This window comes from Crassostrea angulata, chromosome 7 (assembly GCF_025612915.1).
Source record: "Crassostrea angulata isolate pt1a10 chromosome 7, ASM2561291v2, whole genome shotgun sequence".
Lineage (NCBI taxonomy): Eukaryota > Metazoa > Mollusca > Bivalvia > Ostreida > Ostreidae > Magallana > Magallana angulata.
The window spans coordinates 8,014,879-8,035,074 of record NC_069117.1 but is presented as its reverse complement, the minus strand read 5'-3'; the positions used below and the strand labels follow the sequence as shown (position 1 = coordinate 8,035,074).

General features: G+C 34.5%; 2 protein-coding genes across 4 annotated transcripts; one reads left to right on the top strand and one right to left on the bottom strand.

Annotated features, from left to right (window-relative positions):
* Positions 1-5,354, bottom strand: LOC128193083 (eukaryotic translation initiation factor 3 subunit F-like). Its single transcript, XM_052866324.1, has 8 exons — positions 5,200-5,354; positions 2,894-2,964; positions 2,634-2,713; positions 1,916-2,053; positions 879-970; positions 631-773; positions 400-513; positions 1-234 (listed from the first exon to the last, which is right to left on the bottom strand). The coding sequence occupies exons 1-8, from the start codon at positions 5,306-5,308 to the stop codon at positions 151-153; spliced, it is 831 nt and encodes a 276-aa protein (XP_052722284.1). The 5' UTR covers positions 5,309-5,354; the 3' UTR covers positions 1-150.
* A 146-nt stretch (positions 5,355-5,500) lies between these two features.
* Positions 5,501-19,719, top strand: LOC128193082 (nuclear factor related to kappa-B-binding protein-like). Of its 3 annotated transcripts, none has more exons than XM_052866322.1 (27): positions 5,501-5,650; positions 6,247-6,374; positions 7,183-7,322; positions 7,555-7,632; positions 7,822-7,877; positions 8,041-8,108; positions 8,594-8,721; positions 8,847-8,965; positions 9,242-9,309; positions 9,408-9,536; positions 9,758-9,876; positions 10,330-10,423; positions 10,549-10,762; positions 11,017-11,125; positions 11,319-11,445; positions 11,610-11,799; positions 12,134-12,194; positions 12,284-12,458; positions 12,589-12,695; positions 13,274-13,397; positions 15,204-15,277; positions 15,378-15,525; positions 15,637-15,879; positions 16,312-16,722; positions 16,938-17,150; positions 17,346-17,630; positions 18,481-19,719. In XM_052866322.1, exons 3-27 carry the CDS (start codon positions 7,197-7,199, stop codon positions 18,936-18,938), a joined length of 3,924 nt encoding a protein of 1,307 aa, XP_052722282.1. In that variant the 5' UTR covers positions 5,501-5,650; positions 6,247-6,374; positions 7,183-7,196; the 3' UTR covers positions 18,939-19,719. The 3 variants fall into 3 exon arrangements, with proteins under 3 accessions (XP_052722282.1, XP_052722281.1, XP_052722283.1); XM_052866323.1 differs by lacking the exon at positions 5,501-5,650 and adding an exon at positions 5,673-6,003; XM_052866321.1 differs by lacking the exon at positions 6,247-6,374.
* The last annotated feature ends 477 nt before the right edge of the window (positions 19,720-20,196 follow it).

The following is a 20,196-nucleotide window of genomic DNA, read 5'->3' as shown; positions in this document are numbered from 1 at the left end:
TTCTGGTATTACATATTTTAATGAGAAAATTAATGCACATGTTGCTATAATAAATAATAGTCATTGTCCTGTGTGGTGGCAAGTCCTCAGACTGTCAGTCAATGATGGCAGATAACCAGGTATCAATACACAAACGGAGCAATTGTTGGTCTACACTGTCAGTGTCTGCAATTTCTCGTTCAGAGCAAGCTGGGTTCTGGTCAGATTAGCAAGGTAGACTACCATCAGAAGATCCTAAAAATCAAAATTTATACAATATACAGGTTTTATTAAAATATCACATATGTCCAAAACCGGTTTAATACTGGTACTTTGAAAATTAATTTCACAATAAGTTTGATAAGTTGATTTAATTATCATAGTAACAGTTTTTATCAAAAGCTTATTTAGTCTACATACCTTCATATTTGAGTTAAGCATGGTTTCAAATTCCTCTGGTTCTATTTTGGGGACATTATTTACTAAATCTAGTAAATATCTTCCAATACTTGTGTCAGGTTGAATCTTGTTGGCCTTCAAGAGTAAATGTGAAAATAAATTTAATTTTAATATTCAACATACTTGAATAGAGTGTACAATTATACAGGTATTTACCAATTTTCAGAAAAGGGTAAGATATCCGGAACCTACCAGCACTTCTTCCACATACTCCAACACCAGTGTCAGCTTCTCCTGGAGATTGGAGCATGCCCGCTCTACCTGGGTCAAATCACTGACCATGCTCACCGTGCGCTTATTATTACCGATAGATTTGCCTTGTTGGATCAAATCCACTAGAAAGAAAGAGGCCATTTTGAATTATAGCTATTGACATTTATCTGCACTGTAACAAAACAATCACTCTGACAAGGAATATTGAAAGAAATGAGTTGTCTCACCCCCGACTTTTTCTGGCTCGTACGTGTTAATTTCAACTTGCACTGGAGTGAACATGCATCCCACCGTCTTTCCAGGTACTCCAATGTTAGCACTAAACAAAAGTATCTCATATGAGCATGATTCAACTTTCGATCTGTTAGGGCAGAATGCCATTATTTCTAAACAAGTAGACGTGTATCGATTACTGATGGGCTGATCTTAATAAACTTGATTACTTTCATTCACTTTTCAGACGTCATGCTACACAAGCTTTGCTTTATACATCTCTGTCAACATTGGAAAAATAGTCTTTGGATTAAAGCTAAAGAGAGAACACTGGAGATGACATTGCTGCTGATTTCAACAATGGATCGGGAGCGTGCTGAAACTGCTCATTCAAAACTTTCAAACATCTGTCAGATTTTAATTTTTACCACCACAAAAAAGTTCTCACTGTGATTTAGAAATAATAATGTATTGAGGTATTAAAGATTTAAATTGAATTATTCATAATCTTCTTCTTTTATATTGTCTACATGAAAATATTCATCCCTGTTTTATTTTCACCCCTTTTGCCTCATTGTCAGCAAGCAAATTTAAGATTGGGCGAATCCCAATGTCAAAAATTATTTTTCTTTAAACAAAACTGTGTCTGGGCGAATTCAAGATGGGGCAAAACTGGTAGCAAAATTTGAAGGGCAAAAATTACAAGGGGCAAAAATAAATGTGTATACACTAGATACATTGTAAATCATAAATGAGGTAAATATGTCAAATTTAATAACATTTTGCCCATTTTTTCAGTTGGTACAAGAACCTTGTACATTGATCGTTGACAGAGCAAAGCTTGTTTAGCACAACCTCTGGTCAGAGAATGGATCACTTTAATACTGACCATTTCTGATTAGTAATTGGAAACAAAATTTATGGAAGTGCTTTTATTCATTTGAAAATTATGGTATCACTTGTTAATATGGATACAGAAAGAAATAAACTTATAAATAGGAAAATCGCTACTGTCTGGTTTTTTTAAAACATTGTATTAGACTACACATACCTGACGTAGCACTTGACATCCATCTTGGAGCCTTTGAGCCCAGTGTCTACAGTGACATGTACTGGGTTCTTGGCTTCCCTGGTGTAATATTCATGAATGAGAACTGAGTGTTCTGAGACATCAGACCCTGTGGAATACCTGTAGATCATAGTATAGACTAGTAAAGTGTATAAGTAGTATAAATTCAAACATTCATAGCAAGTTATGGAATCATGAAATATGGTACCTATTAAATACATGTATCTTTATTTCGCATATTATAAATTCGAATAATAGAGCAGTGCATTTCGTTTGCTTCTCTGGAAATTAATTTTAGGTACACTCTAGTGTATGATTGGGAAATATGTGTATAGGCTCATTTCTGAACACTTTAGTATTTTGAGTACATGTAATATGAAGAGGACGCTCTGCACTATTTCTGAGAGTGCTAGATTACCATATGTAAGTTTACAGTTGTGTTCAAATTAGGAAGTGTAATCTTTGATCACAAATACAAATGCATGTAAAAGTAACTTTCACTTCACAATGTATGGATTTCATTTGAATGAAATGAAATTCAAATTTTTGCTTACCATTCTCAACCATATTTTTGCTGAGAGTGAAATACCAGTTGATAATTAGCATTACTGTATCTCAGCCTATCACTTTTCAAATTGATATACCGTAATCTAGTCATAGATAGTGCTGTATCACTACATACATGTACATTACAACTTACCATCCCACTATTATTTCAGCAGGGTTGACTTTTTTGTGGAGTTCATACATATTTCTAGCATATTCAAGGTCTGCTGCCACCTGTGGAAAATGCCAAAAAAATAACCTTAACGTCTTCAAAGTTGTATCTACTCACATAAAACTTTAAATTACAACATGTTGTATCTACACACATAAAACTTTAAACTACAACAAGGTGTATCTACACACATAGAACTTTACAACAAGTTTTTAAAATCTGCAAGTGCAACAACTCCATACCTCGTCTTCTGATTCATTGTGTGGGACACAGAAACAGTTTGTTACATCCACTACCCCCTTGTCAAAGGATCCTACAACAGAGCAATGGCAAAATATTAAATAAATTGTATGAGCAAACAAAAACATAATATTACACTTAAAACTGACAAAGTCATAAATTCACATTATTCTTCTTTCATCTTTTTCATTTGATGAGTGCAATATTAATTATTGGTTTTATTAAGTTTTAAGCTACATAACCACTTTATATGGGCAGCATACTTGCCAACCTGTGAAAATCTGGTCATGACCAGATTTGGAAAGTAAAAAATCTGGTCATAGCGCGTAACGACATTCACGACATATATATCATGCATTTCATAGGTATATACAATAGAAATATGTGTTAAAACTTATGTGTAATACATGAACTTTATTGCAAAGAAGCATTTTAACTAACAGTTGCTGATTTTGAATTTTGTAAAGTGATCTGACACAGAAAATGGTAGGTTGTGTTCAGCTGAAAAAAAATGCAAAAAGAGTTTCTGCTACATTAACCTTGCTTTTGAACTCTGTAAATGATGGCATGAAAGTTGTAAGCGACTTGGAAGGCTTTTGTGTATTAAAAAGCATTCAATACGTACATGACTTAGCGTTTTTGAATGTTTAGTCAGATCATTTTGAGCACAAAATCCAATATTCAAATGTGCGTTACATAGAACACAAAAGCCTCGTTTTGTACTCTATTACTTTGTTTTACCTATAGGAATTCATTTTCCCAGATATGTTGATAGGTACAAAAATATCGTTTTCTTTTTGTTGGTTTTGATTCCGTTGGCCCCGATGAAGACCTTTTCTTAATTTTTTTAATTTTAATTTAAACATATTTTATTTAGTAATCAAATGGATTAGGCAACAGGCATAGCCTATATAAACCCTCTCCAAAAGACCTTTTCTTATTGGAAGCCATCACACTTAATGATTTAAACCTTCGCTTAGTCAAAACAACTCACGATAATAATTACACTTATTAAATAATGTGTCTGTTATAGCCATCGGCATTGTTTACACGTTACGTAAATCCAAGCTTAGCTTGGGTTCATAACTGGAAGTCAAACGCGCAACGTAATTTACGAACCAAATCCGGAAATCGGGAGATTTTCGGGTTGTTCGACAAAAATCGGGTGAAAAGCATGACCCGCCGGGTCATAAAAAATAATCGGGTGAAGGGTTGAAAAATCGGGTGTGACCCGACGAAATCGGGTCAGTTGGCAAGTATGATGGGCAGTGATTTTTTTCTGTTTTTAAAAAGTGTCCTAAGGTTTTTAAAATGGAACAATCAATGAAGTTTTGGTCAATTGGGAAAAACTACTTTTACTGTGTATGTATATTTATACACTAGTAGATAAAATTATACAGTGAATTAAAATGATTTTTTAAAATTCCATAATTTGAACATTCCATTATTATGAATTTTCAGTGTTCTTCCACCTAACTTTTTAAAATCATATAATTTAATTTTCTGTTTTGTTTGAGGAGGGGATTGAACAAAACTCTAAGATATGATAGCGCATTTGTTTTTCATTTTCTTGGATGATAGACACTGAAAGTACAAAGTTCGATGAATGAGACTATGTCGTACTTTGAATAAAATCAACCTTTTTGAAGACTTCAACCCTTTGTTTATACGCGACTCATTTCAATCTTTTCTCAAATGTGAGGGAAAATCAACACATTGAATATTTCAAACGAATTTTTAATCTAATCATGAAGCAAACATGTCAGGGCACTTGCCCAGCAGTAAACATGATGCGCTTTTTCTCCAGAAAAAAACGTAATCTGAGTTGAATGTAAAATGAATCCCATTAGGTAAGGTACAATAGGTATAGCAAACCTGATTAAGCTTGTTTTTCTACACTGCAGATACATGGTACAAATCTACCATTAAACTGGGTCTGTAGGACAACAGCATTTTGACTACAGATCAGTCTATCAAGGCGTTTGATTGCTTAGTTGGAAGAACACCTTACTAATGAATTAAGGGGGTTCGGGTTCGAATCCCGGTCTGGTCCATCATTATTTCTCCCATCCGGTTACAACCTCACTAAATTTACAATTAACATAGAAGATCAGCGCAAATACCAAAGGTATAAAATCTAAAATTCGAAGCTTGAAATATGTTGTTACGCGAAAAATCACACATCATAAAAAAGCATGAAAATCCTAAAAATGTAAACAATATGGACATTGGTGTATGCTTCAGGCGTGAAAATTGTAGTGTCTTGAGAAGAATCTTGGGTACAGTTTAAGTCAGAATGTACCATTACCAAGTAATGTTCCTATGACTCTTCTTGCATCTTCATTTCTTCTCTCGAACGAGTCAATAATGCTGAAGAGAACAACCGGGTGAACCCGGCACACGAGGTTACCTGCCATCTTGGTTTGTGAAACAACTTATTTCCTCCTCTGCGATTGGTTTAAATAAAATTAATGAAAAAAATATTTGAAATTTAAATGTAATACTGTATATGACTTTCAAAGATACATTACAAAAAGTGTTTATTTTAAGAAATATAATTTTTAAAAATTATTTTTATCCAACCAACTGCAAATGTTCTCTACCAAACAAGGAGCACGATGGCTATCATGAACTTCCGGTTTGGATTTTTCACCCAGACAGTCAACATTCTTGAACTCGTTTTTAGAAGTTTTTGACTGTAAAAACTCGCAAAAATAGGAATATTTAGATTTATGAAAAAATCAAGTCTTTAAATAAAGGTAAGTGACACCAAAACTGAACATTCAACTTGGTTTAAAGATGGAGAGACGGTTGCCAGTGTAGAAGGATCACTCATTTTCATTTCCATGCATAAAATCATGCGCGCGATAACGTGCTTTTCAAAGGTCATTGTCAAGAAGCAATTGTTTATAGAAATTCCGTAGGGTGTTTTAAATGTATTGACACACTTGCAGTGTGCACTGGTCAGTAAATGTTTTCCAGCCGTGTGCTGCATCATGCTCACCCCACATGGAATTGCCATAGGAAAAGTAATGCTAGAGTACTAGTCACAAGTTAAAAGCTGCCCAAATTCGTGCTCATGCTTATAATTTTGTGATAAAATCTGTCATAAGTATGTATATCGGAAATTTTATTCTTAGGGATATATTTTAACTGAAAAACAAATAGAAATATTAATTAAAAAAGTAAATTTAAATGAATTTTTGTTTTTGAATAAAGCATTAAAACTTTATGATTTCTAATTTCAAATTAATGTGATAGTTAAATTATAATTAATACATTCATACTAAATTTATGCTGTATATTTTAAATATAGTTTTAAAAATGAAACAGTGTTTTGGTAAATTGAAAGTAGATGATGACCATTTTGCCAGTGGAGTTTCTGGATGACTATTTTACCATGTTAAAATGTGAAAATACATCCTTCTCTTGGAAGTGATTAATTTTGAGTGCCTTTGAATAAATTTAATCTATGTAACCAGGGTAAGTAATATATATTAAATGTTTAATCATTATTATTTGTAAATGTAATTGTTTCTGTGTTCATTTGTGTGTGTGTTTTATTGACATTTTCAGGTGAGATTGTCCACATATAATTGTTTATTTTCATTTTACCATTCGACTGATTATTGGATCTGTTAGACAACTTTCAAAATTTAACTTCTACTAACAAGTTTTCCCACCCAACTAATTACCAGACCTGTTCATGCACACTTTGTTCTACCTCGAAAGGTATATAGATGTGTTGATAGTTCAAGTGTAATCTTGATCTATAATAATATTTGTACCAGTATTCTAAGATTTTGGTCAAATAAGTCAATGTTATATGTTTCAGGTTTTTCTTATATATTAAATCAATATGAAATGATCCCTCACTGAAGTTTAGACCACTGCATGGGTTACAAATGGCCCCACATTGGGCACCAAATGTACCAGGTGGTGAAAAGTCTCAATGGGGACTCGAACCCAGGACCTCTTGTGTATTGTGGTAGCACTATAATCACTAAGCTATAGAGACCTGATATATTGACTGACACACACTTGTTAACCTGGTGACATTTATATGGGAAAAATTTCTGGTTTACTGAAACATAAGGAATTTGATTCTCAATTCAATACATTTTACATGTAATGAATAGAAATCTTGGGTATATAAATGTAGACATGCCTTTCTTTATAATTCTAATGTTTTAAAATTGATATATATTTACATTAATATGTAAATAATACTGAGAACATTAAAACTACATTAGGATTATACTTTTTTTTATGAGAAAATGTTTACTTTTAGTCAGGATTGACTAGATGTCTAGCAGCGAGGAGAGTGAAGATGATAATTGGGGGCTACCAGCACCCTCCTCGGGGCCCAAGATGGAGAGATGTCTCTTGGGGAAGACAGAACTCCTACTTCCAGAGGCTATGCTGGAACAGGTAAATTTATACATCCTAAAAACTTGTGTGTTTGCAGCTCCAACTCAGTTTCATAGTTGAGATGCATTTGATTAACACATTTAAAGGGTATACATGGTAAAAAAAAAAATGACATCTCACATCTTTAATTTCCTTTTTGAAATTTTATTCTGGAGAATTTTAATTCATGTAATAAAAGGGAAAGTTATTACTTATTTAAAAGTTAAAATCAAAGATGAATATTATCTTTCAGAGTCACATCTTTAAAGATGTGTTGAGCATGGACACCTGGAAGAATGTTTTGACTGAAGGACAAAAGACACACTTAAAGGTACATATTTTCATTAATATTTCAATAAATTTCTGGTCGTATATAATAATATAATATTATAATTCCTTTTGCCTCCAAGGAATAAGAAAATTATTTGAGCCCAACCCCATCCTTATTTTGAAAAGTTGCTATATCATGTTTTGCTAGTTAAGGCGAAAACAAGCATTAAATTGTTTTTTCTTTTTACAGACTTTATTACCAACCTTTCCTTCTGATGATTCGGCTGAGAAGGAAGCATGTCTGAAGTAAGGATCTCTATACATCTGTTAAAGATAATTTTATTGGGTTTTTTACCCAACAATTAAGTTAAATATTATTAAAAATAAGCTTTTTTCGCTACTTGAAATGTGAACAAAGTATTTGCTATTGATTTCTAAATACTAAGGTAATTAATCTTTTCTGTTTCAGGAAATTATTTGGGAATGAGAATTTTAAGTTTGGAAATCCCTTGTCTCAGCTTCAAGCAAAAATGAGAGGTTTGTAAAAAATACATATCAAATTACTGGTAGTGATTAGGCTCAGTCACACATTACGAGATAATGCTACTATAACTCCAATGATTGGCAAAAGTTTCAATCTGTTCATCTGATTGGTAATCACTTGTATGTTATTGATTTTGTACACTTCAAACAGCAGGGGATTGACATTCATTAACAGACAATCAACAGATTATGTTTTGTTACTTTTATTCCATGTGTTAGATGTCTGTTAACATTATCAAGTAAGATTATAATCTAACCCTGCTGCTGGAATGATGTAATTGATATACAAAATTGTAATAAAAAATAAAGTATTGCTCAACCTTGGAATAAGATTATAAAATATATATGTACATGTATATTGTTGTTATAAAAATTGATTTAAAATCTATCAGCACAAAATCAGAAGGATATAAATAAACTGAATGACTTTGATTGAAGTGTAAATGTGAGTGTATTTTGTATACTATGCTGTATTACAGATGGGTTTTGTTCACCTGATATTGCCAAGTATGCCAGCATATGTCGGAACTTTAAGTATCGAGAGTATAAACATAGACAGCAGAGATACTACTCCAAGCTCCTGAAGGATATCTTGTTATCCAGGCAGGTCAGTATCTAATGGGACGCAAAGATAAACAGCAGAGAAAACTGCTGGACAAAACGCCAACAAATTATTAATATCTGCAAAAAAAAAAAAAAGTATATGCCATCAGTATGATATTTGTTTTTCAGAAAGCATATGATGAAATTCAGAGAGTGCCACCAGGTGGCCAGTTACAAATTACCCATAATCCTCCTGCCAAGCCAAAACGGAGTTCTGTTGAGCACAGATCTAAAAAGAAATATGTCAGGTACTTGTATCAACAGTATACTGAGTTCATTCAAAATAAAAAACAAGACAACAGATTTCAGGGCTGTAATTATTTATTAGATGGGTAAGCTACTATGATATGTGGTTAATATCAAACACTACAGTTTTGTACTTTATTCAAACAATATTGCATTATCTAAATAAAAGATACTGGTTAACATTCTGCATCTACTGTCATTTAAAAATGTGAGCACCTTTTGGGATATAGTGTTAAATTTTTGGTTATCATCATCAATAAATGTTTTTGACTAATTAGGTTAATGAAGGAAGTCAGACAGGAATGTGGGATGGAGGAAACCTCATCAGAGGAAGAAGATCTAGCAGGTCAGTGTATCACCGAACATTTTGTAGTTGTTAGCCATTGTATACCTCAACAACCAAAGTCAGAGTGGATAAGTGTATGCACATCTTCTGGTTTTAAGTGTCTGCCCAGGGGTCCAGGAAGCAGCTGTTTAAGTCGGCCTGCCCCGTCCCCTCCCCAGAGCCCACTGTGCCCAGCGTGGTACACACCTTCTCCTCCAAACCTATGCTAGTCAATGGGGACATCACAGGTGGGTGTTTGCATATGGATCCTTTTGTCTAAAGTTTTGAAATATTTCTAAGTTTGTACAAGCACAATGTACATGTAGGTCATAATAAAAAGTTATGAACTTGTGATATCCTGTGGTATTAATTGAACTTCTATTACAATGTGATGGAAGGACCTGCCATTCCTAGTATCTATTATTAAAATAGAATAAAACCAGGTTAACGAATTGAACATTTTGAACAGGACATGGGGATGGCCAGCCAGTGAAGAGGCAGCGTCCATTTAGTCCAGTGGAAGTAACAGAAGAGGACTACAGAAATCTACTGAGAAACCACAAGAGGAAAAAACTGATGGCATCACAGGTACAGGGGGTGATTGGTCAAAGCTGTATACCACTGTACAGGAAGTTTTTGCATGTATTCAGTGTCTTTTACAATCCTGGTGTACACTGCAATATTTTTGTCAATGATGTCTATTTGGTTAAAGAGTAGTGATTTGGATCACCAATCCTCAGTATAATTTACCAAATAAGGGATCAAGGTCAAAAGGTTTATGCCATTCTTAATGAATCAGTCCAGTTATATTACAAGTGTACCAGTAATCTTATTTAAAATTTTCTACATTCTACAACAATCCTAGTGTGTAAATGCAGTTTTTATTTGTAAATTATCCACCCATCTAGCAGTCGAGTCATATTACAAATGAACCAGTAATCTAAATTGATTTCAGTAATGTAAAATGTTCTACATTCTACAACAACCCTAGTGTGTGAATGAAGTTTTTACATGTAAATCTTTTTTTTAATCATTTCTTAGGAGGACCACCCTGATTTAAATACTGACTCCATTACTCTACATGATATCATGATAAGATGTCAGGCCACCAACAAAAGCAGTCCAAAAGAGATTGGTAATGCCACTTCTTTACCTCAAGTACCCTTTTCTGCCCTTTCATCCAAAATTTCAAAAATAAAATATTTTTTTGATGAAAAAAGGATATATATAAAAATTGTTTTTGATTGGTCTCTTTTACAGTTTCCCCTTCAGACACAAATTCTTCAAGCGTGAGCAAGAAGAAAAAAATAAAATCAAGGGACAAGTCGGAGAAGAAATTAAAGAAAGTATTAAAGATAAAAAAAGAGGGTCTGGATTATACCTCCCAGTCCCTCAACTACAGTGAGGATGAATCTCTGTCACCCATCAATCTGGACATCAAAGAGGAGCCCCTCCCAGATCTATTTCAACAAGAGTATGTGCAAGTCCTGATAATCTTGTAATTTAAATAACAACCAACAGTCTGTCATGGTTTTTACTAGCAAAAATATCATTGTTGATATTTGGGTATTTTCATGTAATTATGAAGTGTAAGATCAGATTAGAGTTGGAGATTCACAAAAGGGTTATTTTGTATGAGCTTATCTGCATGTACCGGTATGTTTCCTTATGTTTTCTTTTAATACTTCTGTACATGTATTTACGCATGTGTGTACAATGTACTTTCAGTAATGCTTTATCAAAGATTCCGACCTCTTACAGCCTGTACACAAACTTCTTCAGTCTGCTCCGTGACATGGTGACTGAATTTGATGATGGAAAGGCAACTACAGCTAAGGTATGTAGTTAATTATCAGAAATACAGAATCAAACAATGGAGATAAAAAACATTTGGTTTTAATAATTTTAGCTCAAATACATTGTATTTTATTTAATTTGTATGGTATGCTCAAGTTTTATTGTTAAATGTATTATCTCTGTGTAAGTGGAGATATGAGTTCCAGTTTTCAAGTGTAATTTCCTTTATTTAGATGGAGGAGAAAGTACGAGAATGGCAGGAATCAGGTTCTGCTACAAAAAATGTCTGGTTCACTCTGATTCCTAACTGGGTGGACTGCGTGCTTCAGGCCCTCAAATTCCTGGCTGGAGATCTTATTGGTTAGAATCAATTGAACATTGTTGTTGCATGGTTGATATCTTAATTATCAGCCATGAGTTGACTGTTCTTAATTCTGTATACATTAGAGCTTCATCCTTTTGTTACAATTGATTATTTAAAAAAGTTACTGTAACAGCTCCCCTTTGTGTTTTGTCTTCTATAGATGTCTCCCCTCCAAACTTTGTGCCATTCGTGGACTACAAGGAGAGGGCCCAACAGTGGAGGTGGATCGGTGCAGGGAGGGACTCAGATGACAACATGGCGGCCCTGTTTAAACACTTCATCACCAATCGTAAAGAGGGAAATTGTGATCTGTATGAAGGGGGGCCAAGTTCAACTCCACCTCCCAGGAGGTAAAAAGGGATTTCTTGTAACTTTGATTTTACAAACCCTTTTAATAGGTAACAAAATCAGTGGTCAAGCACAACTTTCTCTTACTTTGTTGAAGCAATCCTAAAAGTTAAATCACTTGTAAAGAAGATACCTGCTTTCCTCAGGTTTAGGTTTTAGTTCTTGGCACAGGTTTAGTTTTAAGTTTCAGGTACCAGGTACATCTTTGATACCTAAAGGCTTTCAATCAACATTACTCTTAAAAAGCCCTTACTTAAAATCCTTTGCCTGCATAAATGACCAAAGTGATTTGTGTTAAATTTGAATTGACTTAAATGTATGCTTTGTTATTTACAGTAAAACAGGTTATGTTGTCAAATCCACGACAGATGAAGAAAAGGCACAGTTTAGAGAACAGGTATTATAGCCGACAGCTCCATTTATTAAAGGTCAATAAATCTATATACTTTATTTTAAATCTTTACTTTTAATGGCATCTTATAACAGGAGGCCCGTAGATTTATGAACCCTCACAAAGCCTTTACGTACAAGATGCACAACTATGAGTCAGTGGTCGGACCAGTCAAAGGGGTGTACACCAAAGATAACTCAAACAACAAGGCTCGAGAGCATGCTCTCCTGGTGTCCAACAGGCCTTCATTCGTCACCATACTCACTCTGGGTAAATTATACATTGAAAAAGATTCTATGATATTTCAATAATGATAATAGAGAATGTTTTTCATATCTAAAGTTGAAAACATGAAGATGTACTGGCAAACTGTATGAGACTCAATTGGTGACTTTGACAGTGAGGGACTCTGCGGCCAGACTGCCCAATGGTGAGGGGACTCGCGGGGAGATATGTGAACTCCTCAAAGACTCCCAGTTCCTGGCTCCAGGTGTTACAGATGCTCAGGTAACTTCCTCCTTAATGATAGTTTACTTGTGATTAATTCATTGATTGTTATTTTACTGTATGTTAATACCTTCATTTACCAAGCACTTATTTCCATGAACTAAACTGAGGTCTATACATATATCTTATCTATGTGACAATGAAGTCATGTGTTTGAGTTTAAAGTAAACACTGACAGTAATTTGATCTCACAATTATGGTTTCATTTATGGTAAATAATGAAAGCATAAATTAGATTTGGTGCACCTATCTGTGTAATATTATATTAAGCCAAAGAAAGGTGTGAAATAATGCACATTAAGGTTTCTTATGTTGCAACTTATTGTGTACCTGTATATTGATTCTATATTTATACCAAAGTTCATGACTAAAAGGGATATTTTTTATTCAGAAAATGCGTGTTTTTGCAATTTTATGTGGTTATTTATGAATCTACAGAACATGTATATATGTAATGCATGAAAGAAAAATATTTTTTAAAAGGGTTTTTCATCAGAATTTTAACTCTGTATAACGGACTATGGTATCTTTGTTTTGTACTGAAGGTTGTGACCTGTATGATTTTTTCCTCTATCCAGATCAATGTGGTGGTTAGTGGTGCTTTAGACAGATTACACTCGGAAAAAGATCCTTGTGTCAAATATGATGTCAACCGCAAACTGTGGATCTACTTACACAGGAGCCGCTCGGAGGAGGAATTTGGTAAGGCTAAGAATGTTGTACATGGACTTAAAACATTAAGATATTCATTCTGTCAAAATGATTTTTCTATTGTGTTTGTATTCCATTATTTGTATTGCACCATGAAGTGTTGGTTGGTACAGATTGATTTTATAACTCTTGCTACATGTAATTATACCCCCGCAAACGAAGTTTAGGGGGGTATATTGGTTTCACCCTGTCCGTCTGTCCGTCCGTCCGTCTGTCTGTCCGTCTGTCTGTAGACGCAACTTTGTCCCCCCTATAGAATTTTTTATTACTGCATGGAACAGTTTGAAAATTTGTACATATGTTGAACACCATCTGAAGATGTGCACCTGCAATTTTTTTTAAGATCAGACAAGATTTAATGATTTTATGACAGTTTTCATTTTCCTTATTCTATGGTTATATATTGTACACTAATGTTGAAAAGTAAGGGAGGTAATCCTTACAGATTTTATTAATTAATTAATAGAAAACACTCTAAAATATATTTATATAAATACATCCAGATGGAGTTTTTTGTCTTTATGTCTTAATTAATAAAAAAAAATTATTTTTTATAAGTATTCTATCAACTGACAATGCAAAGTTTTTGTTTGTCAATGATAAATTCTTAGGAGCTAATGAGAACATCAAAGACAAGTGTGGCTGAATTCATTTGTCCCAAGGGAGCCATTATCTGAGCCATGGCTCAGATGGAGCATGTGTTTAGGGGAAATTGATAATCTGTAAAATGGGTGATGGTTTTGGGGCTATTTTAAAACTGTTTCATGTAAACCAAAAGGTCTATCATTATAAGGAAATAAATAATATAATTATTAATAAAGAAGTTAAACTATTTTTAGAGGTTGTTGAAATTTATTTGTCAAGTAATTTGATGAAGAGACCCTATTGGGCATTAATTTAAATGAAATTCAAAATTACTGATATGATTGTAGTGTTTTGGCAATTTTAAAATTGTTTGTAATATTAAATTTTCTTTTTTACATATTTTTACATAGTATGGTAATTATGGTAATGTTTTGGGAGTTTATTAAATTTAACAAACTCATCAAAGAAAATCATAGTCCTATGGGATCAATTTTCTGATATGGAGTTCAATTGTGCCATAGGAGAAAGTGAGAAAAATTTGAAACAACTAATTGCATCTGTCAAGACTCTTATTAGAAAGATATTGAAAGTTTTATCAACAGAAGAGCATTGCTTGGCTACCGGTATTTCTATTCACTGCAAAGGGAGGGGTTATTGTCATTTTGTTGGTTTTTCCTTAAATCAATTAAATTAAAAAAATATATCATCAAAAACATACATTTGTAAATGTATTGCTGTTATAGATATGTTTTTACAGTGAAATTCTGACAATTTTGATTTTAATTTTTCTTTGTTAACTTTTTTTTTTTTTTTTTTACAATCCTAGAATTTTTTTTTTTTATGTGTTCCAAACCTTAATTATTATTCAATTCAATTATTTGTCCCATTTGAAATTAGCCTAGCAGGGGTATTAGTCCCATTAGGACAGTTCTAGTTGTAAACAAAAGTGTAATTGATTTTTTAAATTTAATTTTAACAAGTAAAATTGCCCTTTTTGGGGTTTGTATGTTTGAAAAAGATTTGAATTTCAGAGTTTTACTTTTTGGGAAGTAAAGTAAAATGAGTTTGTAGAGTGTTCAAATATAGACTATGTGTATATTTCATACCTTGTACTCCGGTAAATGAGTTACTGATGATTTTCATCTAGATTGAGATCCTTGTGTTACAGTAATAGTCCTTTATTTATATTCTATACAAAAATTTTATTTCCAGAGAAAATTCACCAGGCCCATGGTGCTGCGCAGAAAGCCAAAAAGTCACTTCAGAAACCAAAGGCCCAAAAATCGGTGTGTACTTAGTACCAAATCTTAATCATGATTTGTTTACCGTGGTAAATAAAAACACCTTATAAACCACGCCTCCTGAATTCTCTTTTGTTTATTTTAGAGCAAGGTGAAGGACACACCTTTAAGCCTGTCTACCTCAGTATCCAGCCCTAGTCTGAAGTCTGCTTTGAGCAGAGACACGCTGAATGTGGAGGATAGTTCATCTTTGAATCCAGCCAGTCCTTCTGTGATCCAGAGTCCCAAATCTAGTGAGTCACCTTTATTTATACATGTAACATTTAACTTAAGAAAAACTTTCAATAAAAGAATTCAGTAGGTTTCACTTTTAATACATTAGAGTTGTACATTTGCGTGTTTAGGTGGCAGTCCCTCTGTGAACCAGACTAGCCCCCGAGTCCTGTCTAACAGCACTCCCAGGTCTACAGCTAACCAAGCTACTATAGCGGCCCTGAAGAATGCGGTCAGTGCTGGCACTGTGCCAGGTTCCCAGGGTAATGTCCTCCACTCTCAGTCTGCTGCCACAATCCGCCTTCACCTCCAGCAGCAGCAGGCACTGCAGCAGAAAGCAGCCTCTGCTGCCAGCACACCAAACAAATCCACAGGTACAAGTGTTATTGTATACATAACAGATTACATTCTACTAAGTAAAAGTTAAACTTTTGCTTTTGAATGAAATGTTAAAAAAAACTTTCATAAAGTATAGTCGTTATTTTGAACCAGAGAAAAGAATTTAATGAAGCATGTTACATGTATGACATACTGTAGATTCCTTATTTTACGCTAGCACTTCATTCCGCGTTTCAACGATTTTCCAACAAATCATGAGAACGCAAAATCGCGAATGATGAAATTTTTATCAGTTTCATCTAGTTTACGTATTTTCGAAAAAAAAGAGCGTGATTTTAAAATTCCCGAGACAGGCTTCTCACAATTTTACGCAGATATTAATTTCTTGCGTTTAATTAGGAATTTACAGTATATCATGACAGCACTGTGACGACTTTTCAGCTCATAGTCTTATGTATTTTTTACAGCTAAGCCTGCCTCTCCATCAGTCACTCTTGGCTCCCCCCGAGTTGAGGCCCCTCAGGGTCTCCCTCATTCCGTACAACTAGGACTTCTACAGAGTCTGCGAGGTGCCAGTCCCAACATCACCCAAAACATCACCAGTGCTCTACGCCAGGAGCTGCTGGCCCAGCATCAGAATGCCAGCAGTCCTAAGGCCTCACCCACCATTAGTTCACCAAACATCAACAAGGTCACAGAGAAAATCACCATGGCTGCCACCTCAACCAGCACTGTGACCTCTACCCCTAGTGCACAGCTGGTCACTCGCCTAGTTCAACAAATGTCTGGGAATCAGATGGTCAACATGGGTAACTTACTGACCGCCCAGAGAGTTCAGGGGCCCCGGGGGAACATCCCTACAACTCTAAAGATACAAGGCAAAATAAAATATGACACTTTATTTTATCTTTTGCATTATTTTGATTTGAAAAGAGTGACATCTTTTTTTAAACAGTTACTTATAATATACTTTACACCTCTTTCATTTCTTATGTAAAAAAAAAAACATGTAGATAATTGTACATCTGAAGTTTCCTAAATTTAAGTCCTGCATTATTACCTGCATCTTACAGTCATTCTCATTAATCAATAGGTGGTAACCTGCTCCAGCCTGTAGGGGGTGGTAAACCAATTCAGCTGGCAGGTAAACCCTTGTCCCAGGCAAGAGGACAGCTCCTACAGATCACAGGAAAGGGGGGCCAGCAGCTGATACAAACACCCCAAGGTGCCTTACCCATTAGCATAATCCCGCAGGGGGGCGGGGCTGCTGGGGTCGTGACCTTGAGTCAGTCAAGGACACCACTAGGTAAGATAATGACACAGCTCGAAAAATTCTTTTTCATTCTTTATTACATTTTAATTTGAATGGGAAATCTCTTTGAGATACAGGTATTTATTATCAGAATGTTTTTGTTCCTGTTGAATATTCTCTTAACTGCTAAGTTAACTGTATTGTTCTAAATTTTGATATTCATCATTTTTTCTTCTCTATTTCTTTCAGAATCCAGTGTGACTGGAGGCCCTACCATTCAAACAATCACGCGTACATCTCAGGGAAATCCAGCCACCTCCTCATCTCAACCAAAAGTGGTCACTCCCTCTGCGGGGGGCATTGTGGTGACACAGCTGCCGCCAGGTCTGACCCTCCGCCCCGGTGGCCTCTCTGTGACCAGTCAGGGTAAGGTGGTCAGTGGGGCTCATGCAGGGGGGCAGGCGGGGCTGCTCTCACAAATCATCATGCAGTCCTCTGGCGTCCTCACTGGCACCAACACCTCACAAGTACAGAGTAAGGACAGTATACTTCAACTGTGTATAATGCTACTAATATTTCTGTGCCTTGTTGCCATTTGTTGGTTTAATACAAGATTCCTTAGTAAAAGCAATATGCATTGATATTTTTTTTGCATTATGAATATCTCTCTAAGAAACAATATGTACAGTAAAACTCGGTTATAGCGAAGTCCTAGGGACTTATGGAATTACTTCGTTATATCCGTAATTTGTTATATCCATGTAACGAATTCGTTATAATATCTATAGCCAATTTACTATATACATTTTTCTTTCACCAGACTATAATTTTTGCTAATTGAGACTTAAAATAAAAATACATTACTTTGATACATTTAGAAATCGGATTGTAAATTGAAAAAATTATATAAAAATATATTCCTTCAAACTATTTTGTTAAATGGAAGTGCAAATTTTTTTAAACTGTAAAGAAATTCGTTATAAAGGAGTTAAATTTCGTTATTATTCACCTCTAGGGGACTCAAAATCAGATCGCTATATCCATATATTTGTTATATCCGAATTCGTTATAACCGTATAATTTTGCAAAGAGTTGTTATGAATTTTACCGGGGACTCAAAAAGACTTCGCTTTATCCGAGAATTCGCTATAACCGTGTTCGTACTAAATGAGTTTTACTGTAATTAACTGGTGACAAGTAACTATAATGTTGAAAAAAATTATCTTCTGTTTGTAATGTAAACACCTTTCCACTGCAAAGAAATTGCTAGGTAAACAGAACTTCTGTTTACTATTTTATAAATTGTTGAAAAAAGATTCCTTTTATTTTTAAACCAAGCTGTAAAATACATGTATGTGAGAGCACTTGTTTTTTTTAATTTCAGGCATAGCTGGGGGTGTACCATTATTAGTTAGTGGCACTGGTGGGAAGCCAGGACAAAATATACAAGTGGTACGGACAGTGTTAGGTCAACAGGCCAATCTAAAACCCGGACAAGCCACAATTCTCATATCTCAACCCACTCTACAATCAAATGCTAATGTGATTCATGCAGGACAATTGATTCAGAGCTCCGCCAAAGGGAAGGCAGGCTCTGGGAAAGCCCCGCCTGTTTATGCAAGGATAATTACACCACCGCCAAATCAGAAACAAGGGGCAGGGACTAACTCCCCCCAGCCCCCTGCTGCTGTGAGTGTCCTTCAGACTGTGAATAAATTGATCTCTGTCGCTAATGCAGCGGCAACACCTGTCTCCCCAGCCTCCGCCTCCCCCACCCCCAAGACAACGACGGACACGACTCAGACTATTACCGTGGAACTGCCGTCTGATGGCCACTCATGACAGAGCCGGCGTTGACCTAGTTAACACAGTGTAGCATTTCCTAGTTACTATCACATTTCTATGGCAACAATTCAATGCATTATTTTCCGAACGTTTTCGTTGAAGTAATAATCATTTGATACGATGTACCGAATTTAAAGTGCATTTGTGAAGTTGCAAGGACTGAGTTGTAATAAAAACAGAAGATATATATTTACTTTATAATAGGTTAATGTATTGTAAAATTTCATTCAACATCATATGCAGAAATCCATAAGAAATGTGAACATATCATGATTTACTGAGTGCATTTGAATGCAGAAAAGTCTGTAAATTGGTTTGAATTCTTTACCTTTGCTTTAAGTTCCAAACTGACATTCGGGATATTTATTTTATTGTGCCCTGCATTATTATAAATTTATAAAGTTATTTAGGAGACTAATGTTCAGAAATCTGATGCAGATGAACTTTTGATAATGAATTGCTGTTTCATTTAATGATTTGTGATATTGTGGCTAGATAGTTATTTTTAATATTTATTAAGATATATTTTTTTTATATATAAAAAAATGAAATAGTAAAAGAAATATATTGGTTGTCCATCTTCACTTTTAGATGCAATAAATCTTTAGTATACACATCATATATCATACCTATTTGTATATATACAAATCATTTGTAATTATATAAGATTTGTAAAGATTGTTAAGTTTGGATTTAAGAATCTCTTCAGATGAACAATGTGAATAAAAATATGGTAATGTTGACATTGTTTAAAGTTGTAAAATATATTTTCCCCCTATTCATTAGTTTTCAATCCTTAAGGCTGAGTTACAATTCTTAAGATTACTCTAAAGGATTTCCAACAGGTGGTAATTTTTTGCATTCTATTTCTATATGATTTTCTTGTTTAATAGATATGTTCAATCCTGGGGGATGGAAGAGGGGTCTAGTGATGTCTGTTCTATTTGGTAAGATGTTTTGAGCAAGATCTAAGCATGTACCGTAACTGACACACATGGACTATGGTGTCAGGCGTGTTTAATACGGCAAACACATGGTTGTTTGGCCAGCTACTTCTAATAATGTCAATTCAACCCAATTCACAACTGGGCAACTTTCAACTGTTTAAAAATAATCCTGACCTGTAAAACACAAAAACAATTTTGCAAGTGTCTCATTCTTTGCATTTTAACTGTCAAAACAAACCACTTGTTTTATTGACAGAACAATGTTACCATTTATAGTTAAGATAAATCATTTGAATTTGCTGTCACAA

Bases quoted from the DNA above. Each gene is read 5' to 3' on its own strand.
- LOC128193083 (XM_052866324.1), bottom strand. From the start codon at position 5,308: ATGGCAGGTAACCTCGTGTGCCGGGTTCACCCGGTTGTTCTCTTCAGC. The intron at 971-1,915 runs GTATGTGTAGTC...ACTTTTGTTTAG, and splicing joins GATGTCAAGTGCTACGTCAG to TGCTAACATTGGAGTACCTG. The intron at 774-878 runs GTGAGACAACTC...CTTTCTTTCTAG, and splicing joins CGAGCCAGAAAAAGTCGGGG to TGGATTTGATCCAACAAGGC.
- LOC128193082 (XM_052866321.1), top strand. From the start codon at position 7,197: ATGTCTAGCAGCGAGGAGAGTGAAGATGATAATTGGGGGCTACCAGCA. The intron at 7,633-7,821 runs GTACATATTTTC...TTCTTTTTACAG, and splicing joins GACAAAAGACACACTTAAAG to ACTTTATTACCAACCTTTCC. The intron at 13,398-15,203 runs GTAAGGCTAAGA...TTTTATTTCCAG, and splicing joins CCGCTCGGAGGAGGAATTTG to AGAAAATTCACCAGGCCCAT.